The sequence below is a fragment of the Cucurbita maxima genome, unplaced genomic scaffold (genome assembly GCF_002738345.1).
Source record: "Cucurbita maxima cultivar Rimu unplaced genomic scaffold, Cmax_1.0 Cma_Scf00019, whole genome shotgun sequence".
NCBI lineage: Eukaryota > Viridiplantae > Streptophyta > Magnoliopsida > Cucurbitales > Cucurbitaceae > Cucurbita > Cucurbita maxima.
Genome location: NW_019272035.1, coordinates 2,605,572 through 2,623,189, shown reverse-complemented (window position 1 = coordinate 2,623,189; position 17,618 = coordinate 2,605,572). Strand labels below are relative to the sequence as shown.

Sequence of the window (17,618 nt, the reverse complement as noted above, 5' to 3'; positions counted from 1 at the left end):
ATACTAACTAGTTTGAATGTGCCACTGAGACATTATGACACGGGAAAAAATCAATTTCCTAAGCATGACATATGGGTAGTCATGTTTAAATTATTTTCATAAATGCTTATTTACAACGTTTTGAGGGAGTGCTGGTGACATTTGGCATCAAGTGATTTTGGTATATATTTAGCGGGGGCTTCAAAAATTTGATCAATCTAATCCAACCTAACCTAACCTAACCTAACCTAACCTTGTCTAGTTTGGGTTAAGTTGAGTTGGATTATGAACTTATTTCATTCCGGCGAGACTCCATAAGCCTCATTCCCATTCGATTAGTCTAGAATTTTCCTAATTATTTTGCAGCAAACATGTTTGATTACTACAATCGAAGGAGTCAACTTAGCTTAGATACCACTTGTCACAATCGCACTCTTGTGGTAGCGAGACAACAATTGTACAACATTTATTCTAACCGAGCGAGCAAGTCAACCATATGAAAGTTAGACTTTACAGACAATCTTGAAATATGATTGAGTCTTGGGTCACGTATGAGAGAAATATTTTAGAAAATTCAACCACAATTTTGATAGCATATAACCCAAATAGGATGATGTAACAACCCAAGCCCACCGTTAGTAGATGTTGTCCATTTTGACCCGTTATGTATCACCGTCAGCCTCACGATTTTAAAGCGTGTCTACTAGAGAGAGATTTTCACACCCTTATAAAGAATGGTTTGTTCCCTCCCCCCAACCGATGTGAGACCTCACAATCCACCCCCATTAGGGGCCTAGCGTGCTCGTTGGCATACTTCATGATGTCTGGTTCTGATACTATTTTTAACAACCCAAACTCACCGCTAGCAGATTTTGTCTACTTTTACCCGATTAGATCCCATATCGGTTAGGGAGGGGAACGAATAATATCTACTAGAGACATTTTAACCCTAGTAAGTGGAGACATGATTTTGATAAACGATCATACATTCGCATCGATATGACAAGAATAGTAAAACACTAACTATATATAAAAGCAAGTAAAAAGGGTTTGAAACTACGACTATCATATTTTGCATGATTGCCCGATGACACAGCCATGCTTCCACTTCTAACCTTAAAAACACAAAACAATTTAAAACCAAAAAGTAAACCAATCCCACTTCCACTCACAAAAAGAAAAAAGAAAATAACAAACTCTTCTTTTTAGGCATTAAAATGACCATGCTACCCCTTCAATTCAAATTCCAATTATGCTCTTCTTTTTACCTTTTTTACCTTTTACCGCTCCAAAACCAAAACGCTCCACATTTTATTATGCTAATCCAACGGCTCCCTTATTCATTTTTACTGTTACGCCTTATTTCCATTTTAGGGGCTGAATGGAAATTCCCTAATTTTAAAAACCAAGAAAATCAGGGACCACTCTGCAAATAAAAAAGAGACGTTATGCGAATCCCGCCAACATTCCCTTTCTTCCCATTAATTGTCCCATAAAACTCGAGCGTTGGAATTCCGATTCCTTTTGTAACTGCGTTTCTCTGCCGTTTGAGATTTGGGAATTTTCCGGCGATGGGCTGCGCTTCCTCCAAGCTCGACAATCTTCCGGCGGTGGCTCTTTGCCGTGACCGCTGCAAATTCCTTGACCAAGCTCTCGGTTTTACCCATTCCCTTATTGATTCCCACTCTGCTTATGCTGATTCACTCAACAAAGTCGCCTCCGCTCTCCGCCGTTTGTTTGACCAAGACGGTGATAACGGCGGCGGTAGCGATTTGAAAAGCCCTCCACCGCCGCCTGCCGCTCCTTCATTGGAGCGATCTGATTCTGATTCCGATTCCGACTCCGACTCCGATTCCGATTCGGAATCGGAAGATGAAGAAGATGGGTGTTGTTTAACACATGAAAAACCACGATCTCCCCAGATTGGAAACTTAATGTTCTCGAATTACGATTCGGCAAGGGGACAACCGCCGCCGCCACCGCCGACTGGCTCATCGTGGGATTTCTTTAATTTCTTCGAAACCTACGAGAGATACGAACAACCCAATTTCAATTGGGACCCAGATCAAAAACCAGGAACAACAAGAGTTGTAACGAACAAGAAGAAGAAGAAGAAACCGCCGGTGGTGGCTCCGCCGGAGAAATTAAACCAACCGGAAAAGAAAATCGATGAATCAAAAATGGGTGTCGTGGATTTAATGACAGAAATCAAGGGTTCGTTTGAAAAAGCATCTGAATCCAGCAACTCCATCTCCAAGCTGCTTTCTTATGGCCAAAGAATGAGTTTCTGTAAAGGTATCGCCTTTCTTCTTCTCCTCTGTAATTTCCTCTGTTTTTCATGCTTTGATTGATTTCTTGTTTCCATCCATGGCGGCTAAGATTCAAGAACAAGCTCTCGAGGGCTGCTATCTACCTTGAAGAAGCTCTGTATTTGGGAGCAGAAACTGTACCTGGAAGTGAAGGTTGTTCTTTTTTAACTAATGGGTTTCATTTGATTCCGCCATTTTTATGAAGCTCTGTTTCGCCATTTTTATGAAGCTCTGTTTCTGAGATTGTTTATGAATTGGGTTTAGGCTTTGGAGAGATTACGTCTGATTCTTGAAAAGAAATGTCGGCAGCTGAAGAATTTGGTGGAGAAGAATGCCGATAATCGGAAAATTGATTCAGTTCGTTGCTCGATCAGAAATTTATCGATCAAATTGAATGTTTCAATTCAGGTGGTTGATCGGATTTCGATCACCATTAGTAAGCTGAGGGATGAAGAATTCTTGGCAGAAATGAATGAATTGATTCATGGGTATGGATAATATTCAAATTTTGAGCCTAAAATCATTGTCTTTTTGAGTCTCATTATTGTTCTTCGTGTTCATAGATTACAGAGCATGTGGAAAGCCATGTCGGAAGCTCACAAGCAGCAAACCCAAGCATTAACGGACGCCAAACCGTTCGAATCAGTCCTCAACGGCGCCTTGGACGACGCGCATCTGGAAGCCGCCATGGATTTAAAGCTCGAGCTCGAGAATTGGAGATCAAATTTCGTGAACTTAATCGCCACGCAAAAGGATTGCATCAAAGCCCTCAACGGTTGGCTACTCCGGTGTCTATTACACGAACCCGAGCCGGAAGAAACCCCGAATGGCGGCTGTCCGCCGCCATTCTCTCCGGCGAGAATCGGTGCTCCTCCTGTATTTGTAATAGCGTACCTTTGGTCCGACACAGCCGAGAAATTCTCCGACAAGGATGTCTCTGAGGCTATACAGGGGGTGGTGTCGAAGTTGGATGAGGCGCTGGAGCAGCAGAGTTGGGATTTGCAGAGATTGTCGTTGGGGAACAGAGATTTGGAGAAGAAGATTAAGGCGAAGAAGATGAATCAAGAAATTGAGGAGAAGACAACGGCGGCGGTGGCGGCGGGGACTGTGCATAAAGTGGGCAAGTTTAATGGGTGTGAGATTCAACAGGGGGTGAGGCAGGTTTTTGTGGGGTTGACGAGGTTTTGTGGGGACTCCATTGCAGCATACGAGGAGCTCTGTTCTTCAGCCATAGCTCAGAGCCAGTCAGGTCCGCCATAGCTTGAAGCTTCTTCAAGCATTCAATTCATTTTTCACTGTTTTTTTTTATTTTTTGGTGGATTTATTCAAATGATTCGTTTATTATTTGTATTTAATTCTTTATGGGTTTATGATTAATTGGTAGCATTGATTGATTATGATTTTGGGTGAGCGGTGAAACGAGTAAATATGGATCTATTTCTTTGTTGTGAAGGTGACTTTTGGGTTGCTTAAATTTTGAACCAAACGGCTCTTTGATTGGGCATATTTAAGGGCTCATTTGGGAGACGTTTAGAAAGGCTTAGGGTTTCATTGGTCGGTGATTTAAGAACCAAACATTTTTTAAATGGTTATTTTTAAAAAGATTTGATTTTGTTCGTGTAATAAGTTGCCCTCCACTTTGGCCTGTTACGTAATATCATCAGTGAGAGACCTAGGACCGTCCGGTGCTAGTCAAGTATTGTTCATTTTGGCCCATTACGTATTAATGTCAACCTCAATGTTTTGAAACACATTGACTTGTTAGAGAGATTTCCACATCCTTATAAGAAATGTAGGATCTACAATCCACCCCTTTAGGGACTGGCATCTGAGGTTTACACACCCTAATACGAAATGTGGGATCTCACAATCCACTCTCTTAGGGGTTAACGTCCCCGCTAGCACACTGCTCACAGCTGGATTCGTTAGCCTCAAGGTTTTTAAAACACAGTTGGCTTGTTCGAGAGGTTTTCACACCTTTATAAGAAATGTGAGATCTCATAATCTACCACTTTAGGGGCTAGTGTCCTCGCTGACACACCACCCACAACTGGCTTCGTCATTCTCAAGATTTTTAAAATGCCTTGGCTTGTTCCAGAGGTTTCGGAATGTGGGATCTCACAATCCACTCTCTTAAGGCCTAGCGTCCCTGCTGGCACACCGCCCACAACCTGGCTCTTTCAACTTCAAGGTTTTTAAAATAAGTTGGCTTGTTCTAGAGGTTTCCACACACTTTTTAAGAAACGTGGGATCTCACAATCCACCTCTTAGGGGCTAGTGTTCCTGTTGACACACCGCCCACAACTGAATCTGTTAACCTCAAGGTTTTTAAAACGTGTTGGCTTGTTCTAGAGATTTCCACACTTTTACAAGAAACATGGGATCTCACACTCCTCCTCTTATGGCCCAGTCTCTGTTGGCACACCGCCCACAACCTACCTTTGATACTATTTGTCATTTATGACAGCTCAAACCCACTACTAGTAGATAATGCCCTATTTGGGCTTTTCCTCTCGGGTTTTCTCTCAAACCCACTACTAGTAAATAACGTGACCAATTTGGACTACCCAATCTAAATCACAAATTTTTGTTGGTTGAATTTTTAAAAAATTGAAAATTAGTTGGTTTCTGAGTTGACATTTTTTTTTGTTAGATCCCAAAAATAGGGTTACAACCAAATTCAACTCGATCGTACTTTTAAAATTATTATGAACATTAACAATATTTGACTTTTGTAACCGATATTAGTGATGAAAAATTTAAAATTTGGGCCTGTCTGTAAGTAAACATTTTTCTGGTCAAATCCCGAAAATAGGGTTACAACCCAATCCAACCCTATTCTACTCTTAAGATTACTATCAAAATTAAGAATATTTAACGTTTATAAGTGATGTTAGTGATACATCATGACTTGTGAATTATAGATATTTGATATTTATGAAATTTTAGTTATTAAATAGATAAATATGATTTTTAAAAAAAAATAATAACAAAAAAACAATCAAACAATCCAATTCAACCGGAAAATAAAGAGATGGGTTATGAACTCTATTCAAATTGTTCGGGCCACTAATCCAACCAGTCCAAATGATTTTCTGCAACCCAATCTAATGTAACCGAACGTGTAATTATTCGATAACAATGATAGTCTTTTAATAATAATAATAATAATAGAAAAGCATTTTGAAGATATAAATATTTGCAAATTGGTACTCATGAGATAAAGATATTGATTCATAATATGGTAGCTATGATATTTTAATAGGTTCTAAGGACAACCTATTGATTAAATACTTACATATTAAAAAATCTGCAATTTTTATTAATTAAAAAATACTTTATTTGTAGCTCTATTATTAAAAAATATATAATTTAAAAAAAAATCAAATTATTTATTTAGTATTATTTAGATTTTCCTTCCACCCAAGCGCACATCGAACAGATACGGTACTCTTTGGGCTCCTTTTTCTTGGGCTTTCCGTCCTCCCAAGCTCACGTCTAGCATATATATTCTCTTTGGGCTTTCCCTTTTGAGCTTCCGCTCAAGGTTTTTAAAACGCATTTTTTGGGCTTTCCCTCGCCCCAAACCCAACCTAGCAGATATTGTTCTGTTTGTGTTTTTGTTTTTTTAGCTTTCTTTCAAAGTTTTTAAAATGTGTATGTTTGGGAGAGGTTTCTACACCCTAATAAATATTGATTTGTGGATCTCACAATCCACCATGTTCAATGTCCAGCATCCTCGTTGGTACACCCTCTGTTGTCTACCTACCCCAATCGGGGTTTAGCCTTTGTCCTCTTTGAGCTTTCCCTTTCCCTTTGTCACTAGTAGATACCGTCATGTGTAAGCTTTCCTTATCAGACTTCTTCTCAAGACTATTAAAATACATTTGCTAGGAAGAGGTTTTTATAACTTTATAAAGAGTGTTTTGTTCGCCTCTCCAACCAATGAGATCTCACAACAGGGTCTAATATTGGTTTAAATTTTTAAGATGTATATAATAAGTGACTCAAACATTTAATTATTTAAAAATTTAAAATTTTATTAGATATAAAATAAAAAATTTAAATTCTATTAAATACAAACATTAATTTTACACGATTAAAACATTTAATTTAATTTTGTAAACTAAAAAAAAGACAAATTTAAAATTATTTATAATTTTTTGAGCAGATAATTAATTATAATTATTTTATAAAATTTATAAAAAGGACATCTCGATTTCCAATAACTATAATAATAAAATAGGTAGGAACAGAGGCCGGAGCATTATTATTCATCATTTATAATTATTTTATAATTTAAATAACAATAATAATAATTCATAATTTTCTGTAAAATATAATTTAATAACAAAATTAAAAAATGACAACGGACGTGACAGTACAGCGCGAGAAACAAAAAAGAGACGTTATATGAAATTACTAAATTACCCCTTCCCTACTCAAAAAAGACAACTCAATGCGAGGAGGAAGCTGAGAGAAAAACAGAGGTCCTGTAGTGCTCAGCCATGGAAAATCAACCCAAGAAAATTAAAAAATAGGGAAAAACCAGAAGAGAGAGAGAGAGAGAGAGAGGGTAAGAGAGAGAGTTGAGCTTTTCAAGTAAACGGCGGAGCTGTATGAGGTTTTTCTAGTAAACGGCGGAGCTGGTGGAGGTGGGCGGCAAATTGAGTGGACGAGTCAGTCATGGGCTGCTGTGGATCGTCCTTACAGAGGGCTCACAGTCTAGGAGGCACAAACAATCATGCCCCTCTTCCCCAAAACAATTCCCAATCACATCCTTCTAATGGCTCTTCTGATCCTGCAGCCGGTTACGGCGGTTGCGGCGGCGTCGGCAGCGGCGTCCCTGCTTTCTCCGAGTTCTCCTTCGCCGACCTCAAAGCCGCTACCAACAATTTCAGTTCAGATTACATCGTTTCCGAGAGCGGCGAGAAAGCCCCCAATGTCGTTTACAAAGGTCGCCTTCAAAACCAGAGCAATCGCCGCTGGATCGCCGTCAAGAAGTTCACTAAGTTAGCTTGGCCCGACCCCAAACAGTTCGCTGTACTAATCCTTGAAACCCATTTCTCCATTTTCTCGATTACATTCCATTGTTGATTTCTTGTATGATTCTGATCGGTTTCTTTAGGAAGAAGCATCAGGGGTGGGTAAATTGCGGCATAAAAGGCTCGCGAATCTTATTGGGTATTGCTGTGAAGGCGATGAGAGGCTTCTTATTGCGGAGTATATGCCCAATGACACCCTCGCAAAGCATCTGTTCCATTGTATGTTGTTATAATTTATGAGATTAGGATGTTTGTTCTTGGTTATTAGCTCATGGTGTGGTGATATCTATTTTGGGTTTACTTGACAGGGGAGAATCAGACGATTGAGTGGGCTATGAGATTGAGAGTTGCTTTACATATGGCTAAGGCATTAGATTACTGTAGCTCTCAGGAACGTCCATTGTACCATGATTTGAATGCGTATAGAGTTCTATTTGATGAGGTGCTGTTACAATGGTTTTTATATATGGTCATGTTTTGTCTGTATGAGAGCTGAATTATAGTTTGCTGATGGTTTTTTTTTTGACAGAATGGTGATCCTCGACTTTCTTGTTTTGGGTTGATGAAGAACAGCCGGGATGGTAAAAGTTATAGCACTAATCTTGCCTATACTCCACCTGAATATTTAAGAAATGGTATGTGTTCTTGTTCGTATTCATTCATGTTAGCTACATTGTGAGATCCCATGTTGATTGGAGAGAGGAATGAGTGTTAGCGATGACGCTAGGCTTCGAAGGGGGAAGAATTTTTTAAGGGTGTGGAAATCTCTCCCTAAGAGATACGTTTTTAAAACCGTGTGGGGAAACCTGAAAGGGAAAGACCAAAGAGGACAATATTTGCTAGCGGTTGGCTTGAGCTGTTACAAAGGGTATAAGAGTCAAACACTGGGAGTTGTGCTAGTGAGGACGGTAGGCCTTGAAGGGGGTGGATTGTGAGATTCCACATCGATTAGAGAGAGAAACGAGTGTCAGCGAGGATACTGTGTCTCGAAGGGGGATGAATTTTTATAAGAGTGTGAAAACCTCTCCTAACAGACTTGTTTTAAAAACATTGAGGGGAACTTGAAAGGAAAGCACAAAGAGGACAATATTTGTTAGTGGTAGGCTTAGACTCTTACAAATGGTATTAGAGCCAGACACGGGGCAGTATGCAGGATGCTAGGTCTTGAAGGGGGTGGATTTTGAGATCCCACATCGATTGGAGAGAGGATGCTGGACTTCAAAGGGGGTGAAATTTATAAGGGTGTGGAAACCTCTCCCTACCTGACGCGTTTTAAAAATCTTGAGAGGAAGCCTGAAAGGTAAAAACCCAGAGAGGGCAATATCTACTAGTGGTAGTGGTAGTGGTAGTGGTAGGCTTAGGCTCTTACAAATGGTATCAGAGCCAAACACTAGGCGGTATGCCAACGAGGACGCTAGGTCCCAGAGGAGGTGGATTGTGAGATCGCACATCGATTGGAGAGAGAAACGAGTGTCAGTGAGGACACTGAGTCTCGAAGGTGAATTTTATAAGGGTGTCAAAACCTCTCTATGCCAGACTTGTTTTAAAAACCTTGAGGGGAAACTTGAAAGAGAAAGCCTAAAGAGGACCATATCTGTTTTGTGGTAGGCTTGGGCTCTTATAAATGGTATCAGAGCCAGACACTGAGCGATATGTCATCGAGGATGCTAGGTCCCGAAGGGGGTGGATTGTGGGATCCCACATCGATTGGAGAGAGAAACTAGTGTCAACGAAGACGCTGGGTCTTGAACGAGGATGAATTTTATAAGGGTGTGAAAACCTCTCCCTAGCGGACTTGGAAAGCCCAAAGAGGACAATATATGTTAGTGGTAGGCTTGGACTCTTATAAATGGTATCAAACCCAGACACTGGGCGGTATGCCAGCGAGGATGCTAGGTCCCGAAGGGGGGGATTGTGAGATCCCACATCGATTGGAGAGAGAAACGAGGGTCAACGAGGACGCTGAGTCTCGAAGGGGGATGAATTTTATAAGGGTGTGAAAACCTCTCCCTAGCAGATTTGTTTTAAAAACCTTGAGGGAAACTTGAAAGGTAAAGCCCAAAGAGGACAATATCTATTAGTGGTAGGCTTGGGCTCTTACAAATGGTATCAGAGCCAGACACTGGGCAGTGTGCCAGCGAGAACGATAGGTCCCGAAGGGGGTGGTTTGTGAGATTCCACATTGATTGGAGAGAGGAACGAGTGTCAGTGAGGACGCTGGGCCTCGAAGGGAGATGAATTTTATAAGGGTGTGGAAACCTCTCCCTAACAGATGTGTTTTAAAAACCTTGAGGAGAAACTTGAACGGGAATGTCCAATGAGGACGATATCTATTAGCGATGGGCTTGGACTATTACACACATTGTGGCGGCTTCCTCGAATATTTTATCATTCATAGGGAGAACTTCGATTATACTCATCATGTATGTGTTTGTTTGTTACAGGACGTGTGACTGCAGAAAGTGTTATCTTTAGCTTTGGAACTGTGCTCTTAGATCTACTAAGTGGCAAGCACATCCCTCCTAGTCATGTAAGTGTTTGATTCTTATAATCCACATAGCTTTTATTGGTCAAAGGGCAATGGAACTTTTTGAAGCTAATAAATCATTTGCTATGACAAGAATTAATATGTGTAATGTTATGTGCAGGCACTCGATATGATACGAGGCAAAAACATTATTCTCTTAATGGATTCGCACTTGGAGGGTAACTTTTCAACTGTGGAGGCAACTGTCGTTTTTGATCTTGCTTCACGATGCTTACAATATGAACCTCGGGATCGGCCAAATACTAAGGACCTTGTTGCAACCCTCGAACCCTTGCAAAATAAACCTGATGTAAGCAACCATGTTATTAGCTTGTATTCGATATTCATTCTTGTGAGATCTCACGTTGGATGGAGAGGGAAACAAAATATTCCTTATAAGGGGTGAAAATTTCTGCCTACCAGAAGCATTTTAAAACCTTGAGAGGAAGCCCTGAAGGGAAGGTTCAAAGAGCACAATATCTGCTAGTAGTGGGGTTGGACGGTTACAAATAGTATCAGAGCTTGACACCGGGCAATGTGCTAGTGAGGACGCTGGTCTTCAAGGGGGTGGATTGTGAGATCCCTCATCAGTTGGAGAGGGGAACAAAACATAATTTATAAGGGTGTGGAATCCTCTTCCTACCACAAACGTGTTTTAAAAACTTTAGGAGAAAGCATGTGCCAGCGAGGACGCTGGTCTCTAAGGAGGTGGATTGTGAGATCCCACATTGGTTGGAGAGGGGAACGAAACATTCTTTATAAGGGTGTCTACCAAACACGTTTTAAAACCTTGATGAGAAGGCTAGAAGGGAAAACCCAAAGAGGATAATAGCTGCTAGTGGTGGGCTCGGGCTGTTACAAATGCTATTAAAGCCGGACACCAGGCGATGTGCTAGCGAGGACGCTGGTTTACGGGAGAGTGTGGATTGTGAGATCCCACATTGGTTGGAGAGGGGAATGAAACATTTTTTATAAGGGTGTCTACCAAACACGTTTTAAAACCTTGATGAGAAGCTTAGAAAGGAAAACCCAAAAAGGATAATATCGGCTAGTGGTGGGCTTGGGCTGTTACAAATGCTATTAGAGCTGGACACTGGGTGATGTGCTAGTGAGGATGCTAGTCTCCAAGTGGGGGGAGGGGGGCGATGGATTGTGAGATCTCTCATTCGTGGGAGAGGGGAATGAAGCCTCTTCCTACTAACGCGTTTTAAAACCTTGAGAGGAAAGCCCAAAGAAGACAATATCGGGTAGCAGTGAGCTTGAATTGTTACAAATGATTGGGCTATGTGCTAGTAAGGAAGCTGGTCCTTGAGGGGTGGTGGATTGATCCCTCATTGGTTGGAGAGGGGAACGAAGCATCGCTTATAAGGGTATGGAAACCTCTCCCTACCAGACGCATACCATGATTTAAACTACCGAACCCTCCTAATTCTCTTGTCTCCTTCCGTGCCTTCTAGGTGTTAGGGCCTTATTCTCCCTTCAAGTAGTGCATTGGCTAATGGTCAAAGCTTAAAAGAGACATGTCTTGAGATTGCAGGTTCCATCTTATGTGATGCTAGGAATTCCAAAGCATGAGGAAGCGCCTCCAACGCCACAACATCCTCTCACTCCAATGGGCGATGCTTGTACGAGGATGGATCTCACTGCTATCCATCAGATTTTGGTAATGACACACTACAAAGACGACGAAGGAACAAACGAGGTAAAGTCATTGTGATTCTTAAACAAATGTTGTTATTTTCTGTATGATATGTTTAAATTTCTAGAATTCTTTTCCAGTTGTCTTTCCAAGAATGGACTCAACAAATGAGAGACATGTTGGAGGCAAGGAAGCGTGGGGACTTGGCATTTCGTGACAAGGATTTTAAAACAGCAATTGACTGTTATTCTCAGGTACCATTTAGATTTCTTCTCTTTCAACTGCCCACAAAATCACATTTGTTTACTTTTGGTCGGATGTTAGGATGTTAGCATAAGCTGGTTTGAGTCCTATGTTGTAACAGCCCAAATCCATCGCTAGCAGATATTGTCCTATTTGGGCTTTTTCTTTCGGGGTTCCTTTTCAAACGCGCTAGTGAGAGGTGTCCACACCTTTATGAAGAATGTTTTGTTCCCCTCTTCAACTGATGTAGGATCTCACAATCCACCCCTTTGGAGCCGAGCATCCTCGTTGACACTCATTCCCTTTCTCTAATCGATTTGGGACTCCCTAATCCACCCATTTTCGGGCCCAGCATCTTTGCTGGCACACCGCCTCGTGTCCACTCCCCTTTGGGGTTCAACTTTCTTGCTGACATATCGCTCGGTGTCTGACTCTAATACCATTTGGATTAGCTCAAGCCCACCTGGCTCTGGTACCATTTGTAACGGCTCAAGCCCATCTAGCTCTGATACCATTTGTAACAGCCCAAGCCCACCGTTAGCATTTATTGTCCTCTTTGGGTTTTCCCTCTTAGGGTTCTCCTCAAGGTTTTTAAAGCGCTTTTGTTAGGGAGAGGTGTCCCTTATAAAGGATATTTCGTGCCCCTCCAACCAATGTGGGATCTCACAATCCATCCCTTTGGAGCTGAGTGTCCTCGCTCACACTCATTCCCTTTCTCCAATCAATGTGAGCCTCCCCAATCCACCCCTTTTCGAGGGCCTAGCATCCTTGCTGACACATCACCCGGTGTCTGGGCTCTGATACCATTTATAACAACTCAAGCCCACCGCTAACAGATATTGTCCTCTTTGGGCTTTCCCTTTCGGGCTTCCCCTCAAGATTTTTGGTTTTTATAAAAAATGTTTCGTTCTCCTCTCCACTCGATGCGGGATCTCACATGCGTAATCAACTAGTTGCTCTCAATGTTTGTTTCTGGTTATGAATGAATTGGGAGAATTGTTCTGGTTGAAGAAGTAACTATGATATACACAATCTGCAGTTCATTGATGTCGGCACCATGGTTTCTCCCACTGTTTATGCACGACGGAGCCTATGTTATCTTCTTTGTGACCAACCCGACGCTGCTCTTCGAGATGCGATGCAAGCCCAATGTGTTTACCCCGATTGGTCGACTTCATTTTACATGCAGGCAGTTGCGCTTGCCAAGCTAGATATGCACAAGGACGCAGCCGACATGTTGAACGAGGCTGCTGCATTAGAAGAGAAACGACAAAAAGGCGGCCGAGGATCTTGAGAATCGACCCGCTGTAAGTGTCGTCCTTCCTGTGTTGTGTTCCTGGTCTGTGGTTTGCTGCTGTTGATAGTTTTTGAAAGAGGAACATAACGTGGAGTTGCACTTAAAATGGAAAGTTACTAAATATGGCCATAAAATCAAATTTGTAAGATAGAAAGGAACTGATGTCTTCTCAATAATTGTGTTATTTTTTTTTTTTCCTTTTAAATTGGGAAATAATTTCTTGGTTCTATTTATGTATAAGCTTAATACAACATATTTTGATTCTTGGGTGTGCATAATTGTGCCACGAAGAAATCGAGCTCGAGCTCGTATTATTATTACTCATGATAGCAACATTATCTTAAGATCAATAGAAAAATGCTCGTTTTGAAGGCAATATACTAATAAGATTGTAATCCATGAATAATTGTGGGCTTTTTTCCTCTTACGTTTTTTAAACGCGTCTATTACATAGAAGTTCTCACAATTTTATAAGAAATACAGAAAGCCTCTCTAATCGATGTGGGATCTCATAGTCCCATCCCTCTTAGGGGCTAGCGTCCTTGTTGGCACACCGCCCCAGTGTTTGGCTTTGATATTATTTGTAATAACCTAAATCCATCGCTAACATATGTTTATCTCTTTGGGCTTCCCTTTAAGGTTTTAAAACACGTGTGTTAGGGAGATGCTTCCACACATTTATATGAAATGTTTCGTTCCTCTTTTTAATTGATGTGAGATTTCATTGAACTGTTGTGGGTAAAATTAAATCCTAAAGAAAAATGGATTACGAAAAGCTCTGAAGAAAGCCAAGGAATTGAACCTCAATTGACTACGCTCTAGTGACTCGAAGCTAGATGCGAAGTCACCATACTCGAGCAGACCATGCCTTAGTGATCTAAGGTCTAAGATCGGGCCCATGAGGTCAACTCTTTATTTAAGTCAAGTTGTCTCGTCTCGATAAACCATGGTTAAAATTGAAATAAGAAGAGGAAAAACTAAGGGTAGAAACTCTCGTGGGTGATCAAATTCGATATAAATGGAAAGAGGAGACTCGTACATGAGCTATGCTATAACTATTCTAATTCTTACTATGCCCACACAATCCCGAATTTGACTTAGACATCACATGTGTTTGGCAAGAAACACACCATTTTGCAAGTATTATTACTCGTCCATATCATAATTCGTTACACCGTGTACGTATAAATGAAAGTTATGTTTATGAAATAATAAATGTATGACCTGTGTCACGGTCATGCTCGTCCAGGGCGTGTTGCCCATGGCCGCATGCCTATGGCAAGCCAAACCCTTGTCATGTCTTTTCATTCTAGTGTTTTTACTTTTGTAGTTCTAGGGCGTATGACGCCTCAAAAATATCATGTCTAGGCCTGCCAGACATGAAATGCCTCAAAATGTACTATAGGGGGATATGACTAGTTGTCAACTTCTCCCTACCCAAGGTTATATATGCTAAGCCGTTGTTATCTCTCTCTTGCTTGCTTATATAACGTCTCTTTCAAAAATCTCTCTTTCTAAAATCTCTCTCTACCCTCGTTTTCCAAAACCTTCTTTTAAAACCGAGGCTAGAGGCTTGATCATACATCGCTTGGCCGTAGGCGACACAAGTACAAATTGGCTTAGCTCACTTGTCGTTTGAAAGTGAGTGCCGCACAATCGCTAGTCCGCTGCCTTTAAAAGTGCGATTGTGTCAACCTGCACCATATGTTTATGTCATGATTTAAAGCTATGTGGATCTTTTTTTTTTCTTTTCACATGCATTAGGATACTTCCCCGTTACAACAAGTACGTCATGTTATTATGCAGACTCCTTTTTCTTCACGGCTCCGACAACATGAGCCTACGTGAGCTAAAGGGAAAACCCACGCTTACCCGGTGGGTCTGTGTGCGCATACATGACCTATGTGTAAAGAAGTACTACACATCCAATTTTAGCTCAAACTGAAAAGTAGAGTTGAAGTCATGAAATGTTTTTATGAAAGAATAGGTCCCTCTATGATTACTTGTGTATGCATTTTCCGACCCAATAGTAAAGTTACTTACTGAGTATTTTTTAAAATACTCAAGTCACATGCTACTTTTATTTTTCAACTAAGGCACCCCTGTACGAACTACGACATCACAATGACGACCATAGGACCAAAACTAGGGCAATACATTCACGCCATTTTTCTTTCATAGCCCTTAGGTTAGATTTGGGCAAATACTTCAATTTCTTAATTTTATTTAAATTCGTGTTATTTATTTTCCGCCACATTATCTTTCATGACTTTTTTTATGAACGTGTAGGTTCACGGCCTCGTTATAGATATGTTATGCATGTAGTGTCCACTGTCATGCCTCATTTATGTCCCGTCATTTTCTCATTTATCTTTATTTTAAAAAAATATCTCTTAATTTTTCTAAACTTTGGAATAGTCTTTTTTAAGTTTATTTAATGATATTATTTAGGAACATCAATAATCTCTTAATTACTTGCTTACTATTATATTTATAGGTAACTTTAATAACAAAACGACACAATTTAAAAAAGCACCCCTAAATCAAAGCCACACATTTAGGTGCCTTCAATATAAATATTTTAAAATATGGGACCATAAGATTAAATGACTAATAATTTTTCTTTCCCCATATTGGTATCATAAAAATAGGAACAAAATGTTGGGTGTTTTCGTAAATATCAATAATAGGAGCCTAAATATTGAGAAATTATTTTGATAGATTATTATTATTTCAATTGACGATCATAGACAATTGACTTGAAAAACGGATCAGATTGAGTTGGGTTAGGTTCAAATATATGAAAATTTTATGAGATGAGTTGGTTCGTGGGTTCTCCTAAAATTAGTTTGAACAGGGTTGGATATGAAATACTTCTCTACACACGGCTCACGCACATGCACATGGGCTCACCAAGCGGGCTCACATACCCCTTGGACCTAGCTCATTTGGTTACCACTCACTAATTGGCTGCCAGACACTAAGAAGGAAAAGGGTCCACATAACATTATGGTGAACATAAATGTCGTAAGTTGTAAGTTGTAAGTTGTAAGGTACGCGTCCATACTTATCATAATGAGAAAGTATCCCGATGCATATGACATACAAAAATGTATGAGGTCCTATTCCGTAGCTTAAAATCATGTTATAAATTTATGATGCAAGTCAAATCTCCATTCTTCAATAGTATTAGAATTAAGTATACATAATTCGGGTCAAATCTTTCATACAAAACATAGCTTGTATGACATGGTCTATGGAGGTTTATGCATCATAGATTATCGTTATTATAACATATCTCTATAGCATAACTTACAAACATGACATAACTTAACATATCATATCATGACATAACATAGAACAACATAGGATAAAAATCATAATTATGACCGGTTCAAAAGCCATGGAAGACACTTCATCATACATAACACAATTAATTCGACCAAGCCAACTGGAGAGCTACTTAAATGGTTAGCCTAAGTGGAGTCACTAAAGGTTCTTCGAGCTGGCTCGAATATGTTCCTCAACATTTGATTCGACCGATGTTAATCCACGTCATCAAATTAGAATAAACTAACGAGCTTAGCTTATCTAAAGGTATCAAATAATCAAATTTTCTAGCTCAAAATAGTTCAAATTGAGCAACCATGGGTCATACTAATCTCAAATGCCTCCGATAATGTCAAAGATAGCTCTGGAAGGTCAAAAATGTAGGAAACGACATGAGGGATGACTCAATTCGAGCCACACGTGAGGTGCTAACGAGTTGAGATCCAAGTGACGAGAGGCAACGTGTTGAATTATCCCATGAGTTGCAATGTTCTCCCTCTTGATATACGTAGATTTTAGAGTTAAATGAGAGGGATTTGAAGGGAAATACATGAGATCAGTTATGGTTGCGAGATCTCCAGCATGTTAGATTTACGAATCTCTACAATGGTATGATATTGTTTACTTTGAGCATAAGCTTTCATGACTTTGCTTTGGACTTCTTACAAGGTCTCATACCAATGAAAATGTATTTTTCTACAGTTTTTTAAAAATAAAAACTCGACTGTCGTTACAAACTAATCTAACCCAACTATTTTACGAATGAGTTGGGTTAGATTCATTATTGAATAAGAGTCGCTCAATTGAAAAATTTACAACCCGAACAATTGAATTGACTTTAAAAAATATTTTATTACGACCCGACTCAATTCACGAACACCCGATACTTATATTTATGGTATTTTAAATTTCTTGATCTCATAAGGATCCAAATTAGATACTTCCACCCATCTATCTCTCTAAATGTGGATAATAAGGCAAGGCCATATCTTTCTCTACGTGTATGTTAACATCACCTTAGGTTGTACAGAAGATATGGGCCTTTTGGATTCCCCATCCGTACAACCCTTACGTCATTGTCCCCACACGCCCATAACAATATATTTTTTTTAATTAAAAAAATTCTCAACACAGTAATATATATTTCAAATTAAATATATTATTTCTTCTCTTATTTTTACAAATTAAAAAAAAAAAAAGAAAAAAAAGAAAAGAAAACTCTAGAAAGACAGATATGTTCTTGTTTTTT

General features: G+C 39.9%; 2 protein-coding genes across 2 annotated transcripts; both read left to right on the top strand.

Moving 5' to 3' along the window:
• Positions 1-1,477: 1,477 nt before the first annotated feature.
• Positions 1,478-3,698, top strand: LOC111493949 (nitrate regulatory gene2 protein-like). The gene is made up of 4 exons (XM_023143892.1): positions 1,478-2,274; positions 2,359-2,441; positions 2,553-2,776; positions 2,852-3,698. The coding sequence occupies exons 1-4, from the start codon at positions 1,551-1,553 to the stop codon at positions 3,546-3,548; spliced, it is 1,728 nt and encodes a 575-aa protein (XP_022999660.1). The 5' UTR covers positions 1,478-1,550; the 3' UTR covers positions 3,549-3,698.
• A 3,082-nt stretch (positions 3,699-6,780) lies between these two features.
• LOC111493961 (probable serine/threonine-protein kinase At4g35230) lies at positions 6,781-13,359 on the top strand. Its single transcript, XM_023143912.1, has 9 exons — positions 6,781-7,331; positions 7,417-7,552; positions 7,642-7,775; positions 7,863-7,968; positions 9,778-9,863; positions 9,982-10,170; positions 11,398-11,562; positions 11,640-11,753; positions 12,782-13,359. Exons 1-9 carry the CDS (start codon positions 6,975-6,977, stop codon positions 13,034-13,036), a joined length of 1,542 nt encoding a protein of 513 aa, XP_022999680.1. The 5' UTR covers positions 6,781-6,974; the 3' UTR covers positions 13,037-13,359.
• Positions 13,360-17,618: the final 4,259 nt, after the last annotated feature.

What these genes read in the sequence shown, in the direction of transcription:
- LOC111493949 (XM_023143892.1), top strand. Translation starts at nt 1,551, where the DNA reads ATGGGCTGCGCTTCCTCCAAGCTCGACAATCTTCCGGCGGTGGCTCTT. An exon ending in AAGAATGAGTTTCTGTAAAG is followed by an intron (nt 2,275 to 2,358) that starts GTATCGCCTTTC and finishes ATGGCGGCTAAG; the next exon opens with ATTCAAGAACAAGCTCTCGA. An exon ending in AACTGTACCTGGAAGTGAAG is followed by an intron (nt 2,442 to 2,552) that starts GTTGTTCTTTTT and finishes AATTGGGTTTAG; the next exon opens with GCTTTGGAGAGATTACGTCT.
- LOC111493961 (XM_023143912.1), top strand. Translation starts at nt 6,975, where the DNA reads ATGGGCTGCTGTGGATCGTCCTTACAGAGGGCTCACAGTCTAGGAGGC. An exon ending in CGCAAAGCATCTGTTCCATT is followed by an intron (nt 7,553 to 7,641) that starts GTATGTTGTTAT and finishes TTTACTTGACAG; the next exon opens with GGGAGAATCAGACGATTGAG. An exon ending in ATAGAGTTCTATTTGATGAG is followed by an intron (nt 7,776 to 7,862) that starts GTGCTGTTACAA and finishes TTTTTTTGACAG; the next exon opens with AATGGTGATCCTCGACTTTC.